General features: G+C 43.0%; 1 protein-coding gene across 27 annotated transcripts; it reads left to right on the top strand.

Moving 5' to 3' along the window:
• Positions 1 to 119: 119 nt before the first annotated feature.
• LOC139910257 (neuronal cell adhesion molecule-like) lies at positions 120 to 20907 on the top strand. 27 transcript variants are annotated; one of them, XM_071897486.2, is made up of 29 exons: positions 120 to 204; positions 1394 to 1499; positions 2190 to 2383; positions 2813 to 2935; positions 3680 to 3850; positions 4470 to 4526; positions 5640 to 5751; positions 5890 to 6074; positions 6318 to 6452; positions 7210 to 7353; positions 7473 to 7584; positions 7699 to 7865; positions 8235 to 8382; positions 8692 to 8816; positions 9153 to 9182; positions 10007 to 10108; positions 10875 to 11072; positions 11448 to 11518; positions 11792 to 12017; positions 12494 to 12609; positions 12720 to 12924; positions 13093 to 13215; positions 13675 to 13851; positions 14992 to 15051; positions 15395 to 15517; positions 16273 to 16431; positions 17236 to 17367; positions 17984 to 18062; positions 20661 to 20907. In XM_071897486.2, exons 1-29 carry the CDS (start codon positions 120 to 122, stop codon positions 20905 to 20907), a joined length of 3912 nt encoding a protein of 1303 aa, XP_071753587.2. The 27 variants fall into 27 exon arrangements, with proteins under 27 accessions (XP_071753587.2, XP_078139282.1, XP_078139281.1 ...); XM_078283156.1 differs by lacking the exon at positions 14992 to 15051 and having other exon boundaries at positions 16279 to 16431; XM_078283155.1 differs by lacking the exon at positions 14992 to 15051.
• Positions 20908 to 22488: the final 1581 nt, after the last annotated feature.

Raw genomic sequence — 22488 nt, 5'->3', positions numbered from 1 at the left:
CTCTTCTCTCTCTCTCTCTCCTGTAGTTGTGTGAATGTGCACGTGTCCTCAGACAGTGTGATTGAGGAGAGAGGCGGGACTTCACTGTGTTTGGGGGCAGACCTACGCGTCACACACCAATGATGGAGAGGAGGAGGACGGATGCAGCGCTGCTGGTGTTGCTCCTGGGACACCTCATCAGCGCACTGGAGGTCCCACTAGATCGTAAGGCAACAGATCACACTAACAGCACATTCAAATCCTACAGATTACAAATGCATTGATGTTAGGTCTGAGTCAGTGTCAAGACTTTTCTCAAAATAATTATTAATGTAAAGGGTTCTATCCCAAAATGCTTCCATTTTGGAAGGATATAATTACATTCAGTATCTCTAAACACACAGATGAGCTGTAAAATTGTTATAATTCTGTCAACTAAGGACTTACCTTATTTATTTATTTTGCTGTCAGTCATTTTGTAAGAGTGAGAGTCCTGTTTTTTGAATGGTTTCATTTCATTTTGGAACAAAACTCTATAAATACTGTACTCTACTTTTGCAGCAGTTGCCTCCGTTGTGTAAAGCGAACACTGGTTGACCCAGTGTTCCTCGGTTTGACTGATATGGAAAAGGAAAGCGTGTGCCAGATTTACTTTCAGGCCTGTCTGAAGTCATTGTGGTATTAGATCTTCTACATATTGCATGCTTGGAGCCGCTGACCAATGAGTAATGCTTGGAGGAAGTAATACGGGAAGATATTTTTCACCACTAATGTCTGGTTCTCTTTACTGTCACAATTTTTTTTGCTGATTCTTGGGGGAAACGCTAAAGTTCTGGAAGGATGTAAGTCCCAAGCCAGTGTGAATTCACTGCAGAGGTTGTGCAAGCAGTTTTTTTGTTGTTCATTAAGGGCTATATTTTATCCTGTTTTGGCATTTGTTAGTTTATTTTATGTTTTGCGCTTCTGCGTGTGATTTGGAGTGAACTTGATTTTGCGTTTTGCATTTTGCATGCAATGCTCTCCTTGTCTCTTTGTTTGCTGTCTTAGTTGTGTGTGTGTTTCTGCAGTGAAAACATTTCCCATAGAGCAATATTGCAAACAGCATGGGTTCTTCATGTCATTTGTTTTGTCATAGCCCATTAGTTTTCTTCCCACCAATGACAGGAATACATTAAACATAGGATCATTATAATGAAGTGAAATGTACCTGAGCGTTCTGCATGCATTTTTTCCGTCCCACAGGCTGTGAGAGCTTTCTGTATTTGTCAGCAAACATACTCTGATTAAATTCAGTGTAGTAAGTCTGCATGTGATTGGTGCTGACTGCTTGTGTGGTCGATGCAGCGACAGAAAAGAGCTTAGTTATGCAGTAAAGGTCATGATTGAATATCAGCCTCTTTCTGATCGCCTTTAGTGCCGCAGCCGCCGACCATAACTCACCAATCCCCCAAGGATTACATCATCGACCCACGAGAGAACATTATCATCCACTGTGAGGCAAAGGGGAAGCCTCATCCCAGGTACGACTCTGTCTGAACCATTATTTTGCATTCAGATATGCTGCTATTCAGAAAGATATTCCAGGCATGGATTCACTCACAGCGTGCCATCGCCTACACTGTCAAATCCCAATGAAAAGCTTAAGATGACAGGTGGCAAGGTTAAAAAATGCATTAAATACATTTCTGATTTATCTTAACTTACTCAATAGAGCTGGTGTTTTATTTATAAACATGCTGCCCTTGCCTATAGGCTGATTATAACCAATGCTACGCTGTTAGAAGGGGTTCACTTTCATACAGGGATGTTATTTGAATACTCTACCTTTTGTCATTTGAGAGATGTTAACACAAAACAAGGCAAGCAAAATTATGCCACCCTCCTCCCTCCGATTAAACAAATGCCCCCCTGATTAATTTGTTTGTGTCAGTACTGCACACACGCACACACACACACACACACACACACACACACACACACACACACACACACACACACACACACACACTACAAGTCTCATTTTTAAGCTTTTTCAGTGTTCCATTCTATCCTAATCAGTAAGCATTTCTCATACCTTTTCTCAGTACTTAGGCCTATGACAGTGCAGTGCAAATGCCGGCCTTACACTTCATCAGATTAGCATAAAACAATTTTATTACCTGTGAATACTAATTACGTCGTTAACAACAGTGATCTGGTCGCTTCCTCAGTTTCTCCTGGACCAGAAATGGAACCCACTTCGACATCGACCAGGAACCCAAGGTCGCCATGAGGCCGCGCTCGGGGACCCTGGTGGTGGACATCAGCGGGGAGAAGGCCGAGCATTACGAGGGCGTGTACCAGTGCACGGCCAGGAACGAGCACGGAACCGCCGTCTCCAACAACATCGTCATCCGGCAGTCCAGTAAGCAGCGCGGTTTCATTTCTATTGGTGAAATCATTTCTTCAAGTCATTTTCTTTTCCTCCATTTTATTTATCTCATGCATATCTCTGATAACTCATTGAAAATCATTTCCTTCTTTTTTTTTTCTTTTTCTAACAAAATAAGTTGCGTTTTCCGTCTTCAGAGCAATCTTCCTGGAAGGTAACAGTTGCATGGGGAAAGCAGCATGTTTGTTTCAGGATTGAATAGTGGATAGACCTGGACATCCCTTTGTATTTTTCCTCTTGCGTAATGTGATACAGTCAAGCTGAATCCCTTCCATCTCGCCTCGTCACCTCTGTCATGTCAGTCGCGGTCCATTAGCAGCCCGTATTTCATCCAAGTGTATTTGGGATTATGAGTCTCATCCATTGACCTGTGTATCCCTACTCCTTCTCCAACCAATCCAGGGTCCCCCTTGTGGTCGAAGGAGAGAAATGAGCCAATCGTTGTTCAGGAGGGCGTGTCCTTGGTGCTGCAGTGTCGACCCCCTGCTGGCCTGCCCCCTCCCATCATATTCTGGATGGACAATAGTAAGCACTTAAACCATGGGATGATAACTTTTTAGATACATGAACACACTGCAACACACTGTTGCTGACATAGGTGACTTGACAATGACGTGTCCAGTTTGTCTCTTAGTGGTAATAATCCTTAGTTTATGTGTCGGCTGTGCATATCTAGAACAGCATACAATTGAACTGTGAAATAATCCTAGTCAGTGTTTCTTAAAGGTGTCATGTGCGGCACTTTAACATCAACAAATCATTACCACATTCATTTTGAGACATTAGTATAAATACCATAAACAATCAAGACCATTGCTGAGAAGATTGGCATTTTACACCCAGTGTCAGATTTCTTGCTGGACTGCTTTACGGCACAAAACAAGAAGCTAAATGGAGCTAAGGCAATCGACAAACAACCATCCAAACAGCAGATGGTGAAACAAGTAAAAAGGCAAATGGAAAAATCACCTCCACCATGTTTGACCTTTTCAGTAAAGTGAACAAGAAAACAAACACATGCGGTACGATGCCAAGCAACATCCTCTTTGCAACTGGAAGCAGTGGGATTTATGGGAAATGTGGTCTTAATTCTGAGAAACACCAGCATTAACAATACCACAAGTGTAAGATAGAGGCTATCAATCATCTCAACCATCATCTCATTTGTTACTGTAATTATACTAAGGAATCCCAATTAATCTGACAATGATATACTGATGTTAAAGTAAGCAACATGTAGCACCTTTAATGGTTTTTAATGCTTTTCAGATTTCCAGAGACTCCCTCAGAGCAGCAGGGTGTCCCAGGCCCTGAACGGAGACCTCTACTTCTCTAACGTCCTGAAGGAGGATTCCAGGAACGACTACATCTGCTACGCCCGCTTCCCACACACACAGACCATCCAGCAGAAACAGCCCATCACCGTCAGGGTCCTCAATCGTAAGTTTGTGTGCTCTGTGTGTGTGTGTGTGAGAGAGAGGGAGGGAAAGATAGCAAGATAAAGTCAAATCCAGTCAGTGTGGAATGTGCTAGTATGACTGAAACAAACAGAATGTGACAGAGTTTGTGTGTGTGTGTGTGTGTGTGTGTGTGTGTGTGTGTGCGTGCGTGAGAGTCAGTGTACTGAATGTGAATGTAATGTGTTAGTATGACTGCGTAGGAGGAAAACAGCATTTCCTATCTCTGATCCTATCCTCAGAGACGCCAGTGGTAGTCGTCCCACTGAAAAGACATATTGTCAGCGATCTCATGGCTCGCTGCATTATCTGCAAAGCAGCTGTTCATTTTATTGCTTCTGCAAGGCGTTCATATGCAGTCTCCGCCAACAACAAAGACTGTTCTCATTCAGTCTAGCATTTACAGTTAACTGTTCCCACTAGATTTGTAGACCACATGCGATGATCATTCCTCATGTATGATTTGAAAGTCATTTGAAGTTAAGTTCTCGCAGTTTTGATTTTGAACACTCTCATGTTAAGTTGTCAAATCACTTTTTTTTTCTTTGGTATCGCTTGATGATTTCAACTTGTGGCATGTTTGATTTTCTGTTGTGTTACAGTGGATGCAATCAATGAGACAATGGCAGCTTTTTACAATGACACTGATTTATTTAGTGGTGAGTTTTGGCACCCCCTAGTGTTTACCCCTCCCTAGAGCACCGAATACTTGCCGTCACCCACTAACATTAACCCTTAAACCCAAGTACCCAGTTTAGTTCTCTACCCCTCCATTGCTCCTGTTCTATCCAATCAAAAACCTTTTGTTAACTACACACTTTCTCCTTTAAATAGCTTAAATGTCCATTGCATGATGGTTCCACTATTGGCTTGAAATGACCTTGTACTATCTTGAAAATGAAAACAGAGCTTTGAAGAAACATTATTCTCATTGGCGATGAATTGATTTAATCCGAACATGATTCTGGACATATGCTTAGATGAAAATGTTCCTTTTTCTATTTCCCTTGATCTGTCAAATGGTCAACAGCTTTTTCTTATTTACCTTATCTCTTACTTAATCCCAAATAACTCTTCCCACAACCCTGCTGCCCTGCCTAATTTTAGAGTCCACCTACTTCTTAACCTCTCTGTCACCAATCATTTCCTCCTCAGTTCATTTCTCATTGTTTGGAAGTCTCTTTGTCTGACTGATATGCTAAAAAGGCTCCAAGAAATCACACAGAGGCTAACCTGAGACTGATTCTCATCGAATCACTTGCATACCATCATTCAACATTAGGTCGTTAACATTTATCATCATTGCCATCATTATAAACAATCTCTTCAGCTTTTGTTTGTCATTAGTTTGGCAGATTATTTGTTCAACAGTTTGTACATGATCATTCATTATCGGAGAGAGCAGTATCTTCATCATCTCTCTGCTGCTAAATTCTAGACATGTTAAGTTCATTACAGTCTTTATTATACTCCCAGAGGGTGATTGATTGGTAATAAAAGGCCACAGCAAACAGTGCAACATGTAACATGGCTATAACATTTACACACAACCATAAAATACAAGAATAGCGGTCTGCATTGAAGTGCCTTAGTGCCTGTGCAGTGCCTTGTACAACAGAGGATTCCTTACAATGCAAAGTACAGTTAGTGAAGGGAGGTTGGTGAGTGTGAAGGGCCTGGATCGGGTCTGGATCTCCACTGTGATACTGATTGAGGGTGCAGAGAAGATGTACTAAATTTACCTGTGGCTGTGTGTGTGTGCGTAACTGCAGAAGCCCCTGTGGATGAGAGGAAGCCAACCTTCCTCATCCCATCTGGCCCCTCCAGCTCCAAGATGGTTTTGAGAGGACAGGTGCTGGAGATGGAGTGCATTGCCGAAGGACTGTAAGTGAAACTGTGTAGAAAGTGTGTAGAAACCACCATCATTTCAATCCTAAAATGAATGAAATACCCACCGGCGTGAGTGTCATCATCCCTCTCTCTCTCTCTCTCTCTCCCCTCCCTGTCCCTCTGTAAATCCAGACCCACCCCTGAGATCTCCTGGACCAAAGTGAGCGGTGATCTCCCGGCCAAGCGCACGTCCTTCCTGCACTACCAGAAGACCCTGCGCATCGTGAACGTGTCGGAGTCTGATTCCGGAGACTACCGCTGCACCGCCAGGAACCGGCTTGGCTCGGTCCACCACACCATCCGCGTCGCGGTCAAAGGTCTGTCTGTGATGAAACGCCCAGGGTCCCATCAGGCCATCTACCATGTGGCGGCTCTCTCTCTCTCTCTCTCTCTCTCTCTCTCTCTCTCTCTCTCTCTCTCTCTCTCTCTCTCCCTGTCTTTTTATTCTGTCTCTTTCTCTCCCTCTCCATCTCATAATTGATTTATGCACAGATGCCAACAGGGCAGTGTGTTCAGTGATTAATTCTCCTGCCTTCTGCTGTGCTCTGTTCTATTTTCAGCTGCTCCATATTGGATCAGTGGCCCTCCCAGGAACCTTGTTCTGGCTCCCAGAGAGACTGGTCTACTGATCTGCAGGGCCAGTGGCACACCCAAGCCCACCATCACCTGGGCCATGAATGGCATCCCCATAGAGAGTGAGTGCAACCTGTTCCTCTGCTTAAAACACACTGTGCTTAAATAATTCATTTTCCATTCATTTTCCTCAGAAGCATAGAGTTGTTTTATTCCATTGTATGAGGCAGGACAATGTTAATTCACAGATCCACAGGTGCCTTGCTACTATGTAGGATTGTGTTTGCCCTTGTGCTGACATAAATGTTCCTCTGTTTCATCTTTCTCAACACTGGACAGGTGGCTGGATTGCCTAGTGGTTCGTGAGGTTGTTTGGTCAAGTTCAAGTTTATTTATGTATATAGCCCATTGTCACATGCATGTCTCAAAGGACTTTACAGAGAATGAGCCTAACTAGATCTAACTGATCAACAATCAACCATAGGACAAAATGATATAGAACAAACAGGAAATCGGGAAAGTTTAGTTCAGTTTGGTCGAGGGTTTGATCCACAATGTGGCCATTATTGTCAACAAGTTACTTAACCAGTACTTGCTCCACGGGTGCCACAACCTGGCTGAACCTGTTGTCCAGACAGAGGGTGAAAAGAGACTTTCTTCCCCTTGTGGGATGAATATACTATACCACAAATCCGTAGTAATCTGACTCACGAATTGTGCATTCTCGAGACAGATAACTACAATGATGTAGTTGGTACTGCCCCCCTGTGTATAAGCCCCATTATCCTGAAGTTTGTCTCTACAGAATCCTTTCGCCAACACTCATCCAGAATTCATACAGCCATAGTTATATCTGTAACTTTTGTTATCCATGAACAGATTCCCCTAAGGATCTCAGCAGGAAGGTAGAGGATGACACCGTCATGTTCACGGACGTGCAGACCGGATCAAGCGCCGTCTACCAGTGCAATGTCTCCAATGAATACGGTTACCTCCTGTCCAACGCCTTTGTCAACGTTCTCTGTAAGTACATTACACTGGAGTTGCATTCCATTTGTACTGTGATGCTGCAGTTCCATTTACATTGATTTTTGGAGCATACCGGTAATAACATCTCAATAATTGCTGTTGTCTTGCTTCAGCTGAACCGCCCAGAGTGCTGACGCAAGCCAACAAAGTCTACCAGGTCATCAGAAACCACCGGGCCTTGATTGACTGCTCTTCCTTTGGGTCACCCATCCCTAAAATCACATGGTGAGTTTATGAACCTTGGACAGGAAAAACTCTTTGTTCTTTGTGTGTGTGTGTGCATGTGTGTGTGCTTGTTTCTTCAAAGGCTCAAACCCAGCGGTTGCCTCTCTGTCCCAGGTTCAAAGAGAGTCGTTCCAGCACCCTGGATGGCGACCCATACATCCTGCATGACAACGGGACTTTAGAGGTCCATGTGGCTCAGGCACGAAATAGTGGCAAATACACCTGCGTGGCCAGGAACACCCTCGGTATCTATGAGAATCACGTCTACCTGGAGGTCAAAGGTGAGAGTGATACTGTTAGGTAGGAAGATCTTAATTCTGCTCTCAGAACTCTTAAATTCTTTCCTTCATTACAAAGTGCAAATAATAAAATTTCAATGACGAGTTTGTGAAATTGTGATGGGCATGCTGTCTCATTTGTGGCTACTACAGCAGAATAAAATGTAGCTAATATCATGATTAATTAATTAATTAATTCATTCATCTCTACTATCTAATAAAACACGGATGGACATTACAGTTTGATGTTTCTAATATAAACTTTTGAAGTTAAACCATATTACATACACACTGAATGGGCTTATCCTTTGATGATTCTTTAATGTTATTAGGTGTGAACTCTGCCTGACCTCCTTCCTCCCCTCCCATCAGAGCCGACCCGCATCCTGAAGCAGCCGGAGTACAAGGTGGTCCAGAGGGGCCGGTCGGTGGAGTTTGAGTGTAAGGTGAAACACGACCCCTCTCTCATCCCCACCATGACCTGGCTCAAAGACAACGGAGAGCTGCCTGATGATGAGAGGTCAGTGTTGTTGCTCACCTTTGGAGATATCTCACTTCCTAGACCGCGAACCCTGAGTTTTCTCTGTCTGTGCAACAGTAATGTCTAATCTAGCCAGCATCTGTCTTTCCTTTAATGAGATTTTATTGTATTTTTGCTCATGTACATTGGTGTGTGTTGTTTGTAACTTTTACGCCTTGTCATTGATTCTGCTTTCTTGCACAGGCCGGAATTTTTAATCCCAATTGGTCTACCTGGTTGAATAAAGGTTAAATAAATCCACAGATCTGATGGTGCTGAACTTGTTTGTATATGTGTTTTTGTTCATAGGTTCATTGTAGACTCTGACAGCCTCACCATCGCCGATGTTATAGAGAACGATGAGGGGGTGTACACCTGCATCATGAACACCAGTCTGGACCACGATTCAGCCAGCGCTGAGCTCACTGTTGTCGGTATGTACAACTTTGTAGAAGCTCTATAGTACTGTTACTCTGAAAATAACCTCACAAATTCTTCATTTTAAAGTGTAACCTCTCTCCATCTCAGGTCTTCCCAGATAAGTGAATCTGTCCAATACTTTGCTTACACAACAGAACGCCTTTCAGCTCTTCAAGGTTAATTGCCTGAGAGTTTACTTAAGAGGGTCGGAGCGGATTTAGTCGAATATAATGTCAGCAGCATGAATATTTGATTGTTGCCTCCTTAGCAAGCCAGATTATCGCCTTTGTTTTCTTATGGCTGACTGACCACTTAACTCCCTCCTTCACTCCTGCCCTCCTACCTGGCAGAGGCCACACCAACACCAGCTGTTGCCTACGGTAAACCTGCAGCACACATGAGCACCCAGATGTGCTATGCTCTTATGGGCTTGTGTTTTTCGTGGGACCTGCCTGTCCACATCTGTTCAGTAAAGCATGCTGTGGCCTGAACATGCACTGTGTTTGTTTGTGACTATCACTAGCATCTGGTTTGACAGACAGATTGATATCTTCTCACTTTGATTTACCAACATTGATTGTTTTGTTTTTCAGGTGTTTTTTTTCCGTAACATTCCTTTTGAGAGATTATATTTTTCCATTTTTCAAAAAATGCATAATGTTTTGCATGTGTTGCACCATTGACAGCACATTAAACATTTAGGCAGGGGGAAGTAATTTCCACTGCCATTGGATGCAAAGATAGTTTGTAAAGCTGGCATCTCCCCCATTGGGGATCTTTTGAAATGCAGCATTTCAACACCGCTCATTTATTCCAAGCATGCATTCCGCTTTATCATTACAAATCCAAAACATGAGTCTCAATTTAGCCTCTCTAGTGAGCCTGACACTCTATTTCATGCAGGATGATTATGGAAGATACTCAAGTTATGCATCAGTTGTTTCATATGCACGATGCTCTGTCTGCATGTGTATCATCTGGGCAGATAACATTGCCAAATGGAACATGAAAAGAATGCTGACTGAAATGTTTACTTGGTTGCGCCAACATACTCAGAATGTAACCAGATTTCCTCTTTTGTTTTGCTCCATCTGTGGCATGGCATGATCCATTCCCATTCTGTAACTGAATATGCATTCAGTGTGTGTGAATATCATCCCAGTCCGGTGTGTTGACGTTGCCTGATGTGCTGTATCTGCCCCAGATCGACCCGACGCCCCCACTGACCTGGAGCTGACTGACCAGAGGGAGAGGAGTGTTCAGCTCACTTGGACCCCCGGGGACGAACACAACAGTCCCATTCAGAGTATGTCTTAAGTGTGTGTGTGTTTGTGTGTGTGTGTCTGAGTCTGTCTGTCTTTCTGCTCGCCTGCCTGTCTCTTTGCCTTTCTGCATAGGTTTTTGTGTGTAAATGCACCTTACCCAAGCTGTTACAGCCATCTGGTCCAGTGAACCAGAAATTGTTTTTGCATTTTTGGCATTTAGCTGACTCTTATCGAGAGCAACTTACAGTGCAAAGTTAGAATAAGATTATATTCATAGATCACCAAAATTACAAGCAACCAATAATATAGGCGGCAAAGGTCAGGCCCGTCTTTTCCTATTGCTTCTTGCGAGAGAGAAGCACTAGGAAAAGAAATATTAAGAGCTAAGGAGGGAAAGAGAAGTGATTTTTTAGACAGCAGTTAAAGTGAGTAGAGAGGGGATATCATTCAGTGGTGTGACATGAGGTACTTGTTGAAAATATGAATTTTCAGCCTACGACAGAAGATGATGACACATGATAATGGTGTTGACACTCATTAGAGTACTCGCTAATGATGTTTACACTATCCTTTTGATAGGTCTTTAGTCTTACAACCAGTGAGGGCCTTCAATGATATTGTTCATTCTACTGTTAACCCTACTGAAATACATTAACACATTGACACACACAAGACATTAAGACATTGAGTTACCCTAAAAGCTTGGAAACCATTCATCCATCTAGCAAAATGAGTTCTAGTGCGTCTGTATAAAATGCTTGATCAACAATGCATAGTACTTTCTAAATGTATCTTTTGTTTACCCAGAATTCCTGATCCAGTATGAGGACTCTCTCCACCACCGTGGTCACTGGCATAATCTCACCGAGGTCCCTGGAACCAAGACGACAGCCCGCCTCAAGCTTTCCCCCTTCATCCACTACACCTTCAGAGTCTTGGCGCTCAATGCTGTGGGTCTCAGCCACCCCAGCTTCCCCTCCAGGATGTACAAGACCAACGCTGCAGGTAGAAGCTCAATCACTTGGATGATTATACAGTTGCTTATTGATTTATGAGGAGTTTCATCCTGTAACATGCACACACTTAAAATTCATCAGTCGATATTTCAAAAACACAGATAATCCTATCCTCGAAATCATAACTGTTTTGTAACTAGATGTGTTAACATGTCTCATAACTTACATAGAAATCCATAATGTACTTTACTTCCATGTCAGCAATCATTTTCTAAGTATAGGTGTCAACTTTTCCTCATTTTGGAATGAAACTGTTCATACAGTATATTGATCTGTGCCTCAGGGAAAGATTCCTCTGCCTTTTCTGCTGCTGCCCATTTAGGGTTATGATGTTTTGTTGTGTCACTATTTTTTTTTTTTTTAGCTCCAGATGAGAACCCTACAGGTGTAGAGGGATATGGAACAGAACATGACAATCTTGTAATCACATGGAAGGTAAGAGAGAAATATACAGCTGTTTGTTTCAATCCTAAGTCATTTATTGATGTCCAGGGAGTAGCAACGATGAAACAAAGAGTGTCCTTGTAATATGAAGCAGCGTGTTATTTCATTATTGCCTGGGCTTCTGAGCTTCCTTTTGTCCTCACTTATTTTTTACATCTCTCTTTTATTATTACCCACCAGAATCCTATATAGTGTACAATGATTCATTTTCTGCAAACATATTCTACTGCAAAGAGAGTTACATTTAAACTTTCCTTCCTCCAGCCGCTGTCAGGCCTCCAGTCCAACGGTCCAGGGCTGCAGTACAAAGTGATGTGGAGGCAGAAGGAGGTGGACAAAGAGTGGACCTCTGTGACCGTGGCTAACGTCTCCAAGTTTGTGGTATCTGGAACGCCCACCTTCGTTCCGTATGAGCTGAAAGTTCAGGCCGTGAACGAGCACGGCACCGGACCTGAGCCTGCTATCGCCCACGGCCACTCAGGAGAAGACTGTGAGTTACACTGCTGCTTTAGACCCTTGAAGGAAAAAAATGCATGTGCACTGGAATTTTTCTGAATGCTAAGGGACATCTCAGTCTTGTTCATGTCTAGTATAGTCTAGTCTTGTTTATTTATATAGCCCTTTAACACAGTCAAGTCTCAAAGGGCTTTACATACCATCATATACAGTACTACATCATACATACTGTATATACTACATATATACACATCATATACTCATATACATCATTTTTACTACATCATATACATCATATATCATACTACACACAAACACACTCACGCCTATGGGCAATTTAGGAGTCTTCGATTCACCTGACCTGCATGTCTTAGGACTGTGGGAGGAAACCCACACAAACATGGGGAGAACATGCAAAGTCCACACAGAAAGGACTGGGTTATGTCATTTATTCAGTATGTTCCTTATTGAATTTAGCTGCTTACTGTTGTGTTCCTTGTCATCCTATAGTGCCAGTGGCAGCTCCAGACAACGTCCAGGTCTTGGTACTGAACAGCTCTCTGGCAGAGGTTCACTGGGATCCTCTTCCCGCTAAAGCAATACGGGGACATCTCAAGGGATACAAGGTATTACGCACCACATGCAGTGTAACATGCTCAACCCCACCCACCGTGACATACACACAAACACACACACACACACAACTCTAACTGTATCTCCCAACTGTATCTACCAGGTGTACTACTGGAGAGAGCGCAGCCTCCACAAACACAACCCCCATCATGTGGAGAAGCAGATTCTGACCTTCAGTGGAAACCACAGCCATGGCATGCTGCCCGGCCTGCACCCCTTCAGCCTCTATTCCTTCAATATCAGAGTGTACAATGGCAAAGGAGAGGGCCCGCCCAGCCCCAGCCAGCAGTTTGAGACGCCCGAGGGAGGTAGGAGAAGGCGCACACTCTATTCTTTCTTTCTTTCTTTGCATTTTATCAGAAATTATAGCACTGTCTCTTAGCAACGACCATTCAATCATTCGATAAAGATGTTAGTTCTCTGTAGTTTTTTGGCGATGAAGTAAATAAGTTATGATTTATTTGTCTTTTCTGCAGTCCCAGGGATTCCATCTTCCCTGATTATCACCAACCCCAACCTGGACTCTCTAACCCTGGAGTGGGCTCCTCCACATGACCGTAATGGCCGCCTCACCGGCTACACCCTCAAATATCAACCAGGTGAGCCTCAGCTATAAGACAGCAAGAGATTGGATCATAGCACTGTACTTATATCAGGAATGGAACTGAGTTTAAACTTCCAGGGTTGCCTTCCTTCATGTAGTCTGTAGTTTTGTCTTCCTTTTGCACGTTGTTTTGTATCATCATACTGTAGAACTCAAATCATAAAACAGAAAGGAATATTAGGGGTTAGGATGGTTTAAGAACATTTCAAACAAGTAATTTTCCGTAAATTACAATGGCACAAATTAATGAATCAACCTGTGTCACTCCTACCTTCTATTCCTGAACCCTACACCTCTTTGCTCCTAATTCTTTTACTCCCACCTTTCTCATCTTGACACTCCAATCCTCGCCCTTTACCTCTACCCAATTTATCTCACTATATCCCTACCTCTTCCACCCCATCCCATCACTCTATTGCCCCATTTCCTTGTCACCCGTCCTCCACCCCTGTAGTCAATAACTCCAATGAGCTGGGCCCAGTGAAGGAGGTGGCCCTGCCCGCCAATGAGACCTCCGTCACATTGCTCAACCTCAAGTACAGCACGCGCTACAAGTTTTATTTGAATGCGAAAACAGTCAGGGGAGCGGGCCCAGCCATTTCACAGGAGGCTGTCACCATCATGGACGAAGGTAAGTCATCAAATACAGATGGCTGGAAGGAAATAACCCAAACACATTTCTTCCAGATGACAGACTATTTCAGTAGATCAGTATGACTTACTGCTATATGGTTCAGGTAAGACGGTCCAAACATGCCATTTATCTGCCTGTGTGGTTCACATTGAGGATCGTTCTTCCAAACATCAAAACAACGCTTTTTTGTGAAGCATGGTGTTCTGTTTTTGTGCGTTTACTGTTTAGCCAGAATATTGTCATGTGAATTGTGTATGTGCAATGTTCCTATTGAGTCTACCGATGTGTATTTTTCGCACAGTATTTTTCCATAGCATGATTTACATAAGCTCTTCATCAATGGAGTGTCCACTAGACATGGACACTCACCGTCCATATCTAGTGGAACATGAGTGTGATCCAGTTGCATTATTACACAAGGTGACCCATAGCTGTATCATCCCCTCTCGGACCTATCAGTTTAAAGCCAGTATTACTTTACACAGCATGACCACATGAATGTCTCACTGATACATATAGTGACACAGGAGGAGGGGGGGTCGTTCTATAATGACCCCTGTCCCGTTTGTTGTTTCTTTGTGTCCCGTTTCCCTCTACAAGCTCTGATACCGATTGATGTAGATGTGGGCACAGGTACCATGTGGTAGCTAGAGTGTGCATGCTTTACAGATACAACTAGCTTCAAAACCCACCACCGCAAGCATGCACTCCTCTTCCTTTTTGAACGATTTCCTCTCGCCTCTATCAAACCGCGCAGCCCACCGACTGAATCCAAAGGCTGGTGAAAAGTTAAAAGCCGCATAGATAAAGATGCCGTGTGACGTGTGTGTCCTTTTGATGCTGTGTGATAAAACTAGATGAGTCTTCTTCTCAAAGCGCGCTGTTGCTTTCTCTCGCTCGACTTTGACCCCTTCTCCCTTCCTCCACGGTGGCTGCTGATGATTGTCTGGTGATGCTTCCCCTCTGCATGGCACGGGTTTGCTTGGCATGCCAATGAATAGACTGCACTGTGTATAATCACTCCACTGTCTGCGGTACCTCTGCCTGCGGTTTGGTGTTTGCTGCCGTGTGTTTGCGTCTGTGTGTGTCTCTCTCTGTGTGTGGTGCGGTCTTTACCCTTCTCCATGTTGTTTACAGGGAACACCCAACCCTCCCATCCCATTGCACGGCCTCCTCCACGCCACCCACACCACAAGGGTACAGATACTGCTGTGATCTTAGTATCTGATTTGTACCTGAATCTGATTATCTGATTAGCTCTGTGTATTCTGTAGTCTGTTGGTTTACTCTCTCGATTTGAAATTGCTTGGCTTATTGACAGATAAGTGTAGGATAATTGAAGAATTGGTGCTCCTAAGAGATTTAATGATGCTGAGAATGTATTTTTTGAGAGCAAAGACTTTACGACTGTAGATTTGTCCCTGTTTTTTATGGGGAAGCATGTAATAGGACCACAGAAAAGCAATTATTTGCCAGTTATTGATTTGTCCTTTGACCTACAGAACAAGCTTTATGGTTGTCTTTTCTCTTGTGTGCTCAGTGCGGCCTGTGACTCCTGCTTTTGGGAACGTTAGCTCCTCGGTGGGAGAGGACGGGACCCTGATCAGTTGGGAATACTGGGGCCCGGAGAAAAATGTTTATGTAGAGTACATAGTAGAAAACAGTAAGCCATATACTTTTTATTTCTGCCAGTTCTACATAGGTGGCAAGAGACTCCTACTTCATTATTGGCTTGTGCAGGTGTATGGAAACATTGGCAGTCATGTCGATGCTGGCTCCTGCCAATGTGGGCCCAGATGTGATACACGATTGGATTGCTAATTTCTCAACCCTACTAGAGCTCTGTGTGTTTCCCGCAACAAGCTCGCTGGAATTTATGTAGACCAACATTATAAAAAGCAGCACAAATATCCTTTGTGTTGTGCCAATTGATTTTGATTGAAGTGCTCTCTATTGTTTTTATCCACCTGCAGTGAGGATGAAAAGGCATATTCTGCTTTTGTAGTATGGTTCTCTCTCACCTACTGTTTCATGAATACAAGCAGGAATTATAACCATGGATTCCAGTAATTTAGCAAATGCTGTTATCCAAAACATAATCTTGTGATCATCAGTCGAACACATTTCATGATTAGGTCCCATCCTTAGTTCTATTAGGATCACCACATCTATAATTCATTAGTAGACCTAATTTTTTTGTAGAGCTCCGTAATTCCATAAACACAAACCATAGACTTAGTTAAATCTAATATAGATAGCTTTGACTTCAGTGTAATCCCATGCCAGTAGCTGCTATTTCGGCCAGTTAGTTCACAATTAACCACTGTTAAAAAAACATCTCTGCATGATCTCCATGGCCCATTTGAAGTTTGTTGCCTCCCTCAAAAGTGCCTCTCTTCATGACCGTCCCTCCCGCAGGTGAAGGTGAAGAGGAGTGGCAGAAAGAGTATGTGAACGGCTCTCAGAACTATATGCTGAAGTTAAAGGAGGGCCTCTCCTATAGGGTGCGTTTGGTGGCCAAAGGTCACTCCGACCAGGCGCCCCACCACTCCGAGGAGCTATTTGTCACGGTCCCAGGTGAGGCAGTTCCCAGGCGGTCGCCTCCACCTTGGCCTAGCTTGGCCTGGCCTGGCTGGCGTGGCCTGGCCTGGCCCTGTGTTGTGTCTAGAATGTGTGGTAGTTTGTGCCGTTCTGTAACTATAACCCGGTCAAGCATGGGTTTAACAGATCTGCTGTGGTCACTCTGTATTCCGGGCATGTGCTGTAGTGATGTAGACACAGTGTGTAGTGGCGTGCATGATTGTATGGTTGGATTTCAGCATAATTACAGTCAGCGCTGTAGACTTGGTAATTAGAAAAGGTGGATATCATTTCTCATATAGAAGGTCAATATGTGTTTAGTGTTTTAATACTCAACCTAATTTCACCTCCTATTGTGGTTAACTTATAAACGTGTGTATGTGTGTGTGTGTGCCTTACATGTGTGTGTGTGTGTGTATGTGTGTGTGTACTTGCGTGTGTGCATTTGTGAGAGAGATAATGATTGATTTCCTCCAGCTGCCATTCACCTTAGATTGTGTACTAATGTGGCTTCAATAATGTGTTTAACTCATTGCTAGCTTAATCCATTGAGATGTTTAACTTCTCTAACATGAAAGCTGTGTTTTTCAGTAACAATGTGCAATTATAATCCACTTATGAACTGAAATCCCTAATTAGTAGATACTAAAAGAACACTTTTTCAACTTTGAGTCGATGTTCTATGTTTGTTTAGCACGTAACTGTGGATAATGGTTTCTCTAGATTTTCGACATTCCTTCCATAGGGAAAAGATACAAGTCCAGTCATTAATGTTAAGTCTTCCTCTTCTCCTCTGGCCAGCTGTGGCAAGCAGACAGGTGGACATCGCCACGCAGGGCTGGTTCATTGGCCTCATGTGTGCCATCGCTCTCCTCATCCTGATCCTCCTTATAATCTGCTTCATCCAGAGGAATAAGGGAGGGAAATACCCTGGTGAGACACACACACACTCAAATTTACACTTCAGATGCTTTATGTGCAGATATTTGATTAAATTAGATGTAAACAGGTTTCAAATATTCTTGTTTAACGTAGTTTAACGAACATTTAAGGACACAAAAGGCCTTGTCTCCACCACATGGAATGGCTAATTATTAGAGACTGAACCAAATTTTGCTAGCTGTTTGTTGTTTGCCCACACAAATATATGTATACACACACACTCATGCACACACACACATGATGTCACAGGTGGGGATCATGGGTCATTGCTCTCCCCTCCACCACTGTGCTTCCAACACACTCATGAAATTCATCAAATTACATATTCCATGTAAAATGATTGAATGCATTTTTGTCACAATTGGTATCCACAATATGATATATTGTGTATGCTATGTGTTTTATCGATCTTAGGAAATTAGGGTGTCAAAAGCAGCAAAAACACTGAAAACATGCTGAACATCTAAAACTGCAGGACTGCTTTTTCATTCACATTTAATCTCAATGATGAACAGCTCTTAACTTGGAGTCTTGAGGCCGATAAAAACCCTCTACTTCCTCTTCCTTGCTCGGTTATGTCAAATTTTGCCTCATCTGTTCCCTGCAGTGAAAGAAAAGGAGGATGCACACACAGACCCAGAGTTCCAGCCCATGAAAGACGATGACTGTACTTTTGGGGAATACAGGTGAGAGAAAGTGACTCTCTGGAGCCCCCAGAGCCCGTTTACCCATGAACCCTTGCCCCGCCCCCCCCCCCCCCCCCCCCCCCTGCTTTCCTCCCAGACCTGCTCCCTCTGGCTGGGCTGGAGTACAACACCCCTCCCCCCCACCCCACCCCACCCCACCCCCTGCCCTCCTCCCAACCCTTACAGCTGACCTCCAATTAACACCCAGGACCACCAATCACAGAACATCCTAACAACGAGAAGAAGTGCCCCCCCCTTTCCCCCTCTGAACTTCTACCGCAGTAAAGCACAAGAATTTTCTCTTTGTTTTTCTGGGTTCTGGGACGTCATGGATGGGACATACTGTTTGTGTGTGTTGGACTGTACATTGTGTGTGCTTGATATGACAATGTAGTGTCATTTGAGAAGCAGGATTCTTCAGGTTCTCGGGATTAGGGGTTTGGGTATTTTAAAACTTTAAATAAGTCTGTCAGGATAAATAAGCTACATTCATTTGCAGCATTCTAATTCTGGCCCCAGGCATTGAATCCCATTACAACTAATAAGCTACTCATATGCATTGTATGTACAAAATATAGAGTATTAACACTTTGCCTAGTGTATTGCTACTTACATACACAACCCTGATATTACTGAAAATCACTGAAACTACCGTCCCTGCTAACTAACAGCAGTTATCTAGCTATGCTTGCTAGTATCCTCTTTCTCAGCTGCTTCTCCAATCGCACGCAGAATAAAGAAAAATTAAGCACTTTACTTATGTATAGCTAGCATTTTTCAATATTCTTTTCTATGTCAATTTATAAGATGGTTTTGCTTTTATATTTGATATTACTTTTTGTATTATGTATACATAAATCTGTTCTATGGATTTTATGCTGTGATAAATACATATTGATATATAATATGTGATATGCATGGTGTGAAGACCTGATATATGAAATTTGCTGTAGGCAATAATGTGTTGAATGAAATTATGAATATATATATAAATATATAAAGTATATAGATGTATATGGATCTAATATGAAATTATCGGCATGTTTGAGGGAAACAATCATCACTGAGTGTACTAGTGCTGATTAATGCTGTTTATACCAGGCCAGTAGCCGTTCTTATAACACCGTTTAGTTTGTGATCGTAACATGAGGCGCCTATTTACATCGCAGGGGGACCTCTCCTATGGACATCAATTCAAATAACACAGTAGACAATAAATCACAAGGCAAAGTGTACAAATATTATAGTGCCTTTGTGAGAGTATACTTTATATCCGTGCCGTTTCCTTAAGGTCAACTGGAACCTTATGTCAATAAAGGCATAACTTAACTCAACCGAGCTGTTCTTGTTTGACTGCAGGAGGGCAGAAGTCCAGACTGTGTACTGTGTAACGCGTAAATGCCATAAAGTGTCTGTACTTTATCTGTAAAACCTTCTGTAAAAGTGTGTGTGCATAGCATAATCCTCCCCAGGAGTGACTGTTGTGTTGTGCGGGATCTCGGCTGGATCTCGCTGTCTGATCGCTTTGTTCCTACGGCGCTCTGTTTATGCAAGGGTGTAGCTCTCAGGGAAGGTAAGGGTGGGGGTGAGGAGGGGTGGGGTGGGGAGTGCTGGGAGGTGGGTGGGAGTGTCGAAAGCCCAGCATGTGAGGAGGATAGTCACTGCCGCTGTGGAGAAAAAATGCTTGCTGTATGACCATCCCAGGTTTCCACTGCTGTCATCAAGTTTAATATTTGACCATAAAGCCTTCATAATCGTGCCATGTACAGTAAATAGTTGTTTTTACAGTATGTCAGGTTTACTGATTTTAAGTCACTTATCTATGGTTTTACTGTGTACAATATTTATGAAGTAGTAATGTGTTCTTTACTGACAAAACTATAATATATCATGTTTATTATATATTATTTTTAGATGTAAGAACTTGCAACATGTCATCATTAAGACGGCTTTATGATCTCGTCTCATTGATGTTCAAATCGTGTACGTGGAATCTCGACTAACTGATGTCCAAAGAAAGCTTTCTTTGCAGATTCTTCATGCATTTTGCCAATTTGTGATTATCATGCTTGCTTTGGGAGATGTTGGCTGAAACCTTGCTTTTCATGTTTTATTCACTCCATTGCCTTGGATTTTCTGTTTTTCATCGCAACCTCTGTCTGGGGGAAAATGCTTATGTCAAACAACACGTTTACCACTTCATGTTTGGTTTCAGGGGGAATTTGAACAGGGTATGATTGCTTGAGCTACATTCCCCTGTTGCCTGATGGAAACCAACTAATCATTCACAGCTACCTTTTTTTAGATACGGAGCAAGCCGAATTCAAATTTGCTTCTTGTACAGTGGACAGGAATGTTTGCTGTTTTGAGTTTACACTTTGAAATATTTTTGATAAAAAAGGCTACAAATGAGCCTCCCTGCTTTACAAAAGTCAATCAGCAAACAATTTTACCATTACCTACTGTACCAAACTTAGGTTGTGGTAAAAGTTACTATCGGCAGTTCAGTGCTCCATCTAAAAAAGTGATCACTAATCTCCTTATTGCATCTATCACATCATTTCACCTGTAACACCTGCATGTTATTTTCTCCTTCAGTGACAATGAGGACCATAAACCATTAAAAGGGAGCCGCACGCCGTCTAATGGGACGGTAAAGAGAGACGACAGTGACGACAGTTTAGTTGACTACGGGGAAGGAGGAGACGGACAATTCAACGAGGATGGCTCGTTTATCGGCCAGTATAGTGGAAAGAGTGCCAGCAGGGAAACTGCTGAGGGCCACGAAAGCTCGGAGGCCCCCTCCCCTATTAATGCCATGAACTCCTTGAACTCATTTGTGTAGCCAATCAGTCGCACAGACAGACAGCGGACACCAGTAGGAGGCGCTGCACTGACTGCTCGATCCCCCCCACCCCACCCCACACACCTCTCTGAGAGGGCTGTCCCATCACCGCATGGCTTTATAATCACATGTCCACCCCCAATGTCACACTTGAGACATGAGATACTGTTAACTCACAGAAAAGTGGAGACTAGACTGGAGGAATGTACGTTGTCACTTGGAAATCTTATATGGAGGGGTTTGGAAATCCTCGGCTCATTTTAGCCCAAGCAGCATTTAGGTACTAGTTGAACCGGACATCTATCTCTAATACAGTGCATGAAAACCCTCATATGATCTGCAACCATATATTAATTAACACTTTGAGATTAACAAGTATTGCATTCTTACCGGGAATCTATTATGGACTATGCAGTGCTCGCCTGAACAATTTTTTTTGGTTTTTATCGGTCATTATATTGTCTGCTATGTTAAAAGAGTCATCCATGTCTTAATGGTTGTTGCTCCATGTTATTTTAGACAGGACAGAAGCTTGTACAGGAAGCTGTATTTAATAATGTAATTCCATCATGCATTTACAGTGCACAAGGCAGATAATGTACAGTGTGTATATGAAGTGAACTGTGTGTAAAGTGACTGTAGGGAGCAGCATGCGTGAGTTTGTGTCCATTTGCTGCATTGATACATCCTCACCTGTCACCGATCTGTTGAATGCCAAAAGTGCACCTGTGATGGAGGAAGCTGAAATGCTGCATGGCATGTCATCACTCACAGCCCGTGACCTCATGACCTTTTGCCCCGCATGCGACCTCCTCTGATTGGTTGCACCTCACATGAGCTTGATCAGCAGGCCGGTGGGCGGCCCTGAGGGTATAGCGGCTCGCCTGCGGTCTCGGTTTTGCTTCCCATGAGTTATGTGTGGTGCTGGGTCGCCTTCAGCAGGTAGTGCCTTTCTTCAGAACACTGATTCAATTCTGACTCGCTCACAGAAATACACTTCCCAGAGTTCAGTGACTGGAACAGAGACAGAGCTAGGACTGGAGAAATCACACCTCAGGATGGATGAGTTAAGCTGGAGAAGAGGACTCAATAAAGGGTGGAAAAATTCATAAAGTCATCTTTTTCAGAGAAGCCTCCCAATGCCTTGAGATACGGGATTAGCCTTGATTCCACCGAGAAGCTAAACGCACCCATATTGGACGGGACTACAACATTGTTAAAACCTTGTTCAGTGCATTTTCAAAGTCTGCAGTCATCTGTAAAGTGTCTGATTGTATTTCTGCAGTGTATGAATGTATGGAAATCTGTGAGTGTGTAGATGTGCGTGTGTGTATGTGCGTTGATACATTATTAAATTCCTTCTAGGCAAAAACTGTTCACTTGTACTAACTAAACTTGAGGGCCTTTGGATGGGATCAAGATTTCTTTTCTCTTAACTTGCATCAAGTTTTATTTTTTTTTTAAGATAGAATATTTGTTGAATTTGTAAATATACCTTAATTGACTGTACAGGGACAAGCGGCTTATGAGGAGCTTATAAGGCAGCCTAAGAGGCAATTTTGTGCATGAAATGGTTTAACT

The sequence above is a fragment of the Centroberyx gerrardi genome, chromosome 4, assembly GCF_048128805.1.
Source record: "Centroberyx gerrardi isolate f3 chromosome 4, fCenGer3.hap1.cur.20231027, whole genome shotgun sequence".
Taxonomy (NCBI): Eukaryota; Metazoa; Chordata; class Actinopteri; order Beryciformes; family Berycidae; genus Centroberyx; species Centroberyx gerrardi.
Note: the sequence above shows the minus strand (reverse complement) of the source record. Positions and strands in the feature narration are given on the sequence as shown.

Coding starts and splice junctions, on each gene's coding strand:
- LOC139910257 (XM_071897486.2), top strand. CDS start 120: ATGATGGAGAGGAGGAGGACGGATGCAGCGCTGCTGGTGTTGCTCCTG. Junction 12,018..12,493: donor CGGCCACTCAGGAGAAGACT/GTGAGTTACACT, acceptor GTCATCCTATAG/TGCCAGTGGCAGCTCCAGAC. Junction 13,216..13,674: donor CACCCTCAAATATCAACCAG/GTGAGCCTCAGC, acceptor CCACCCCTGTAG/TCAATAACTCCAATGAGCTG.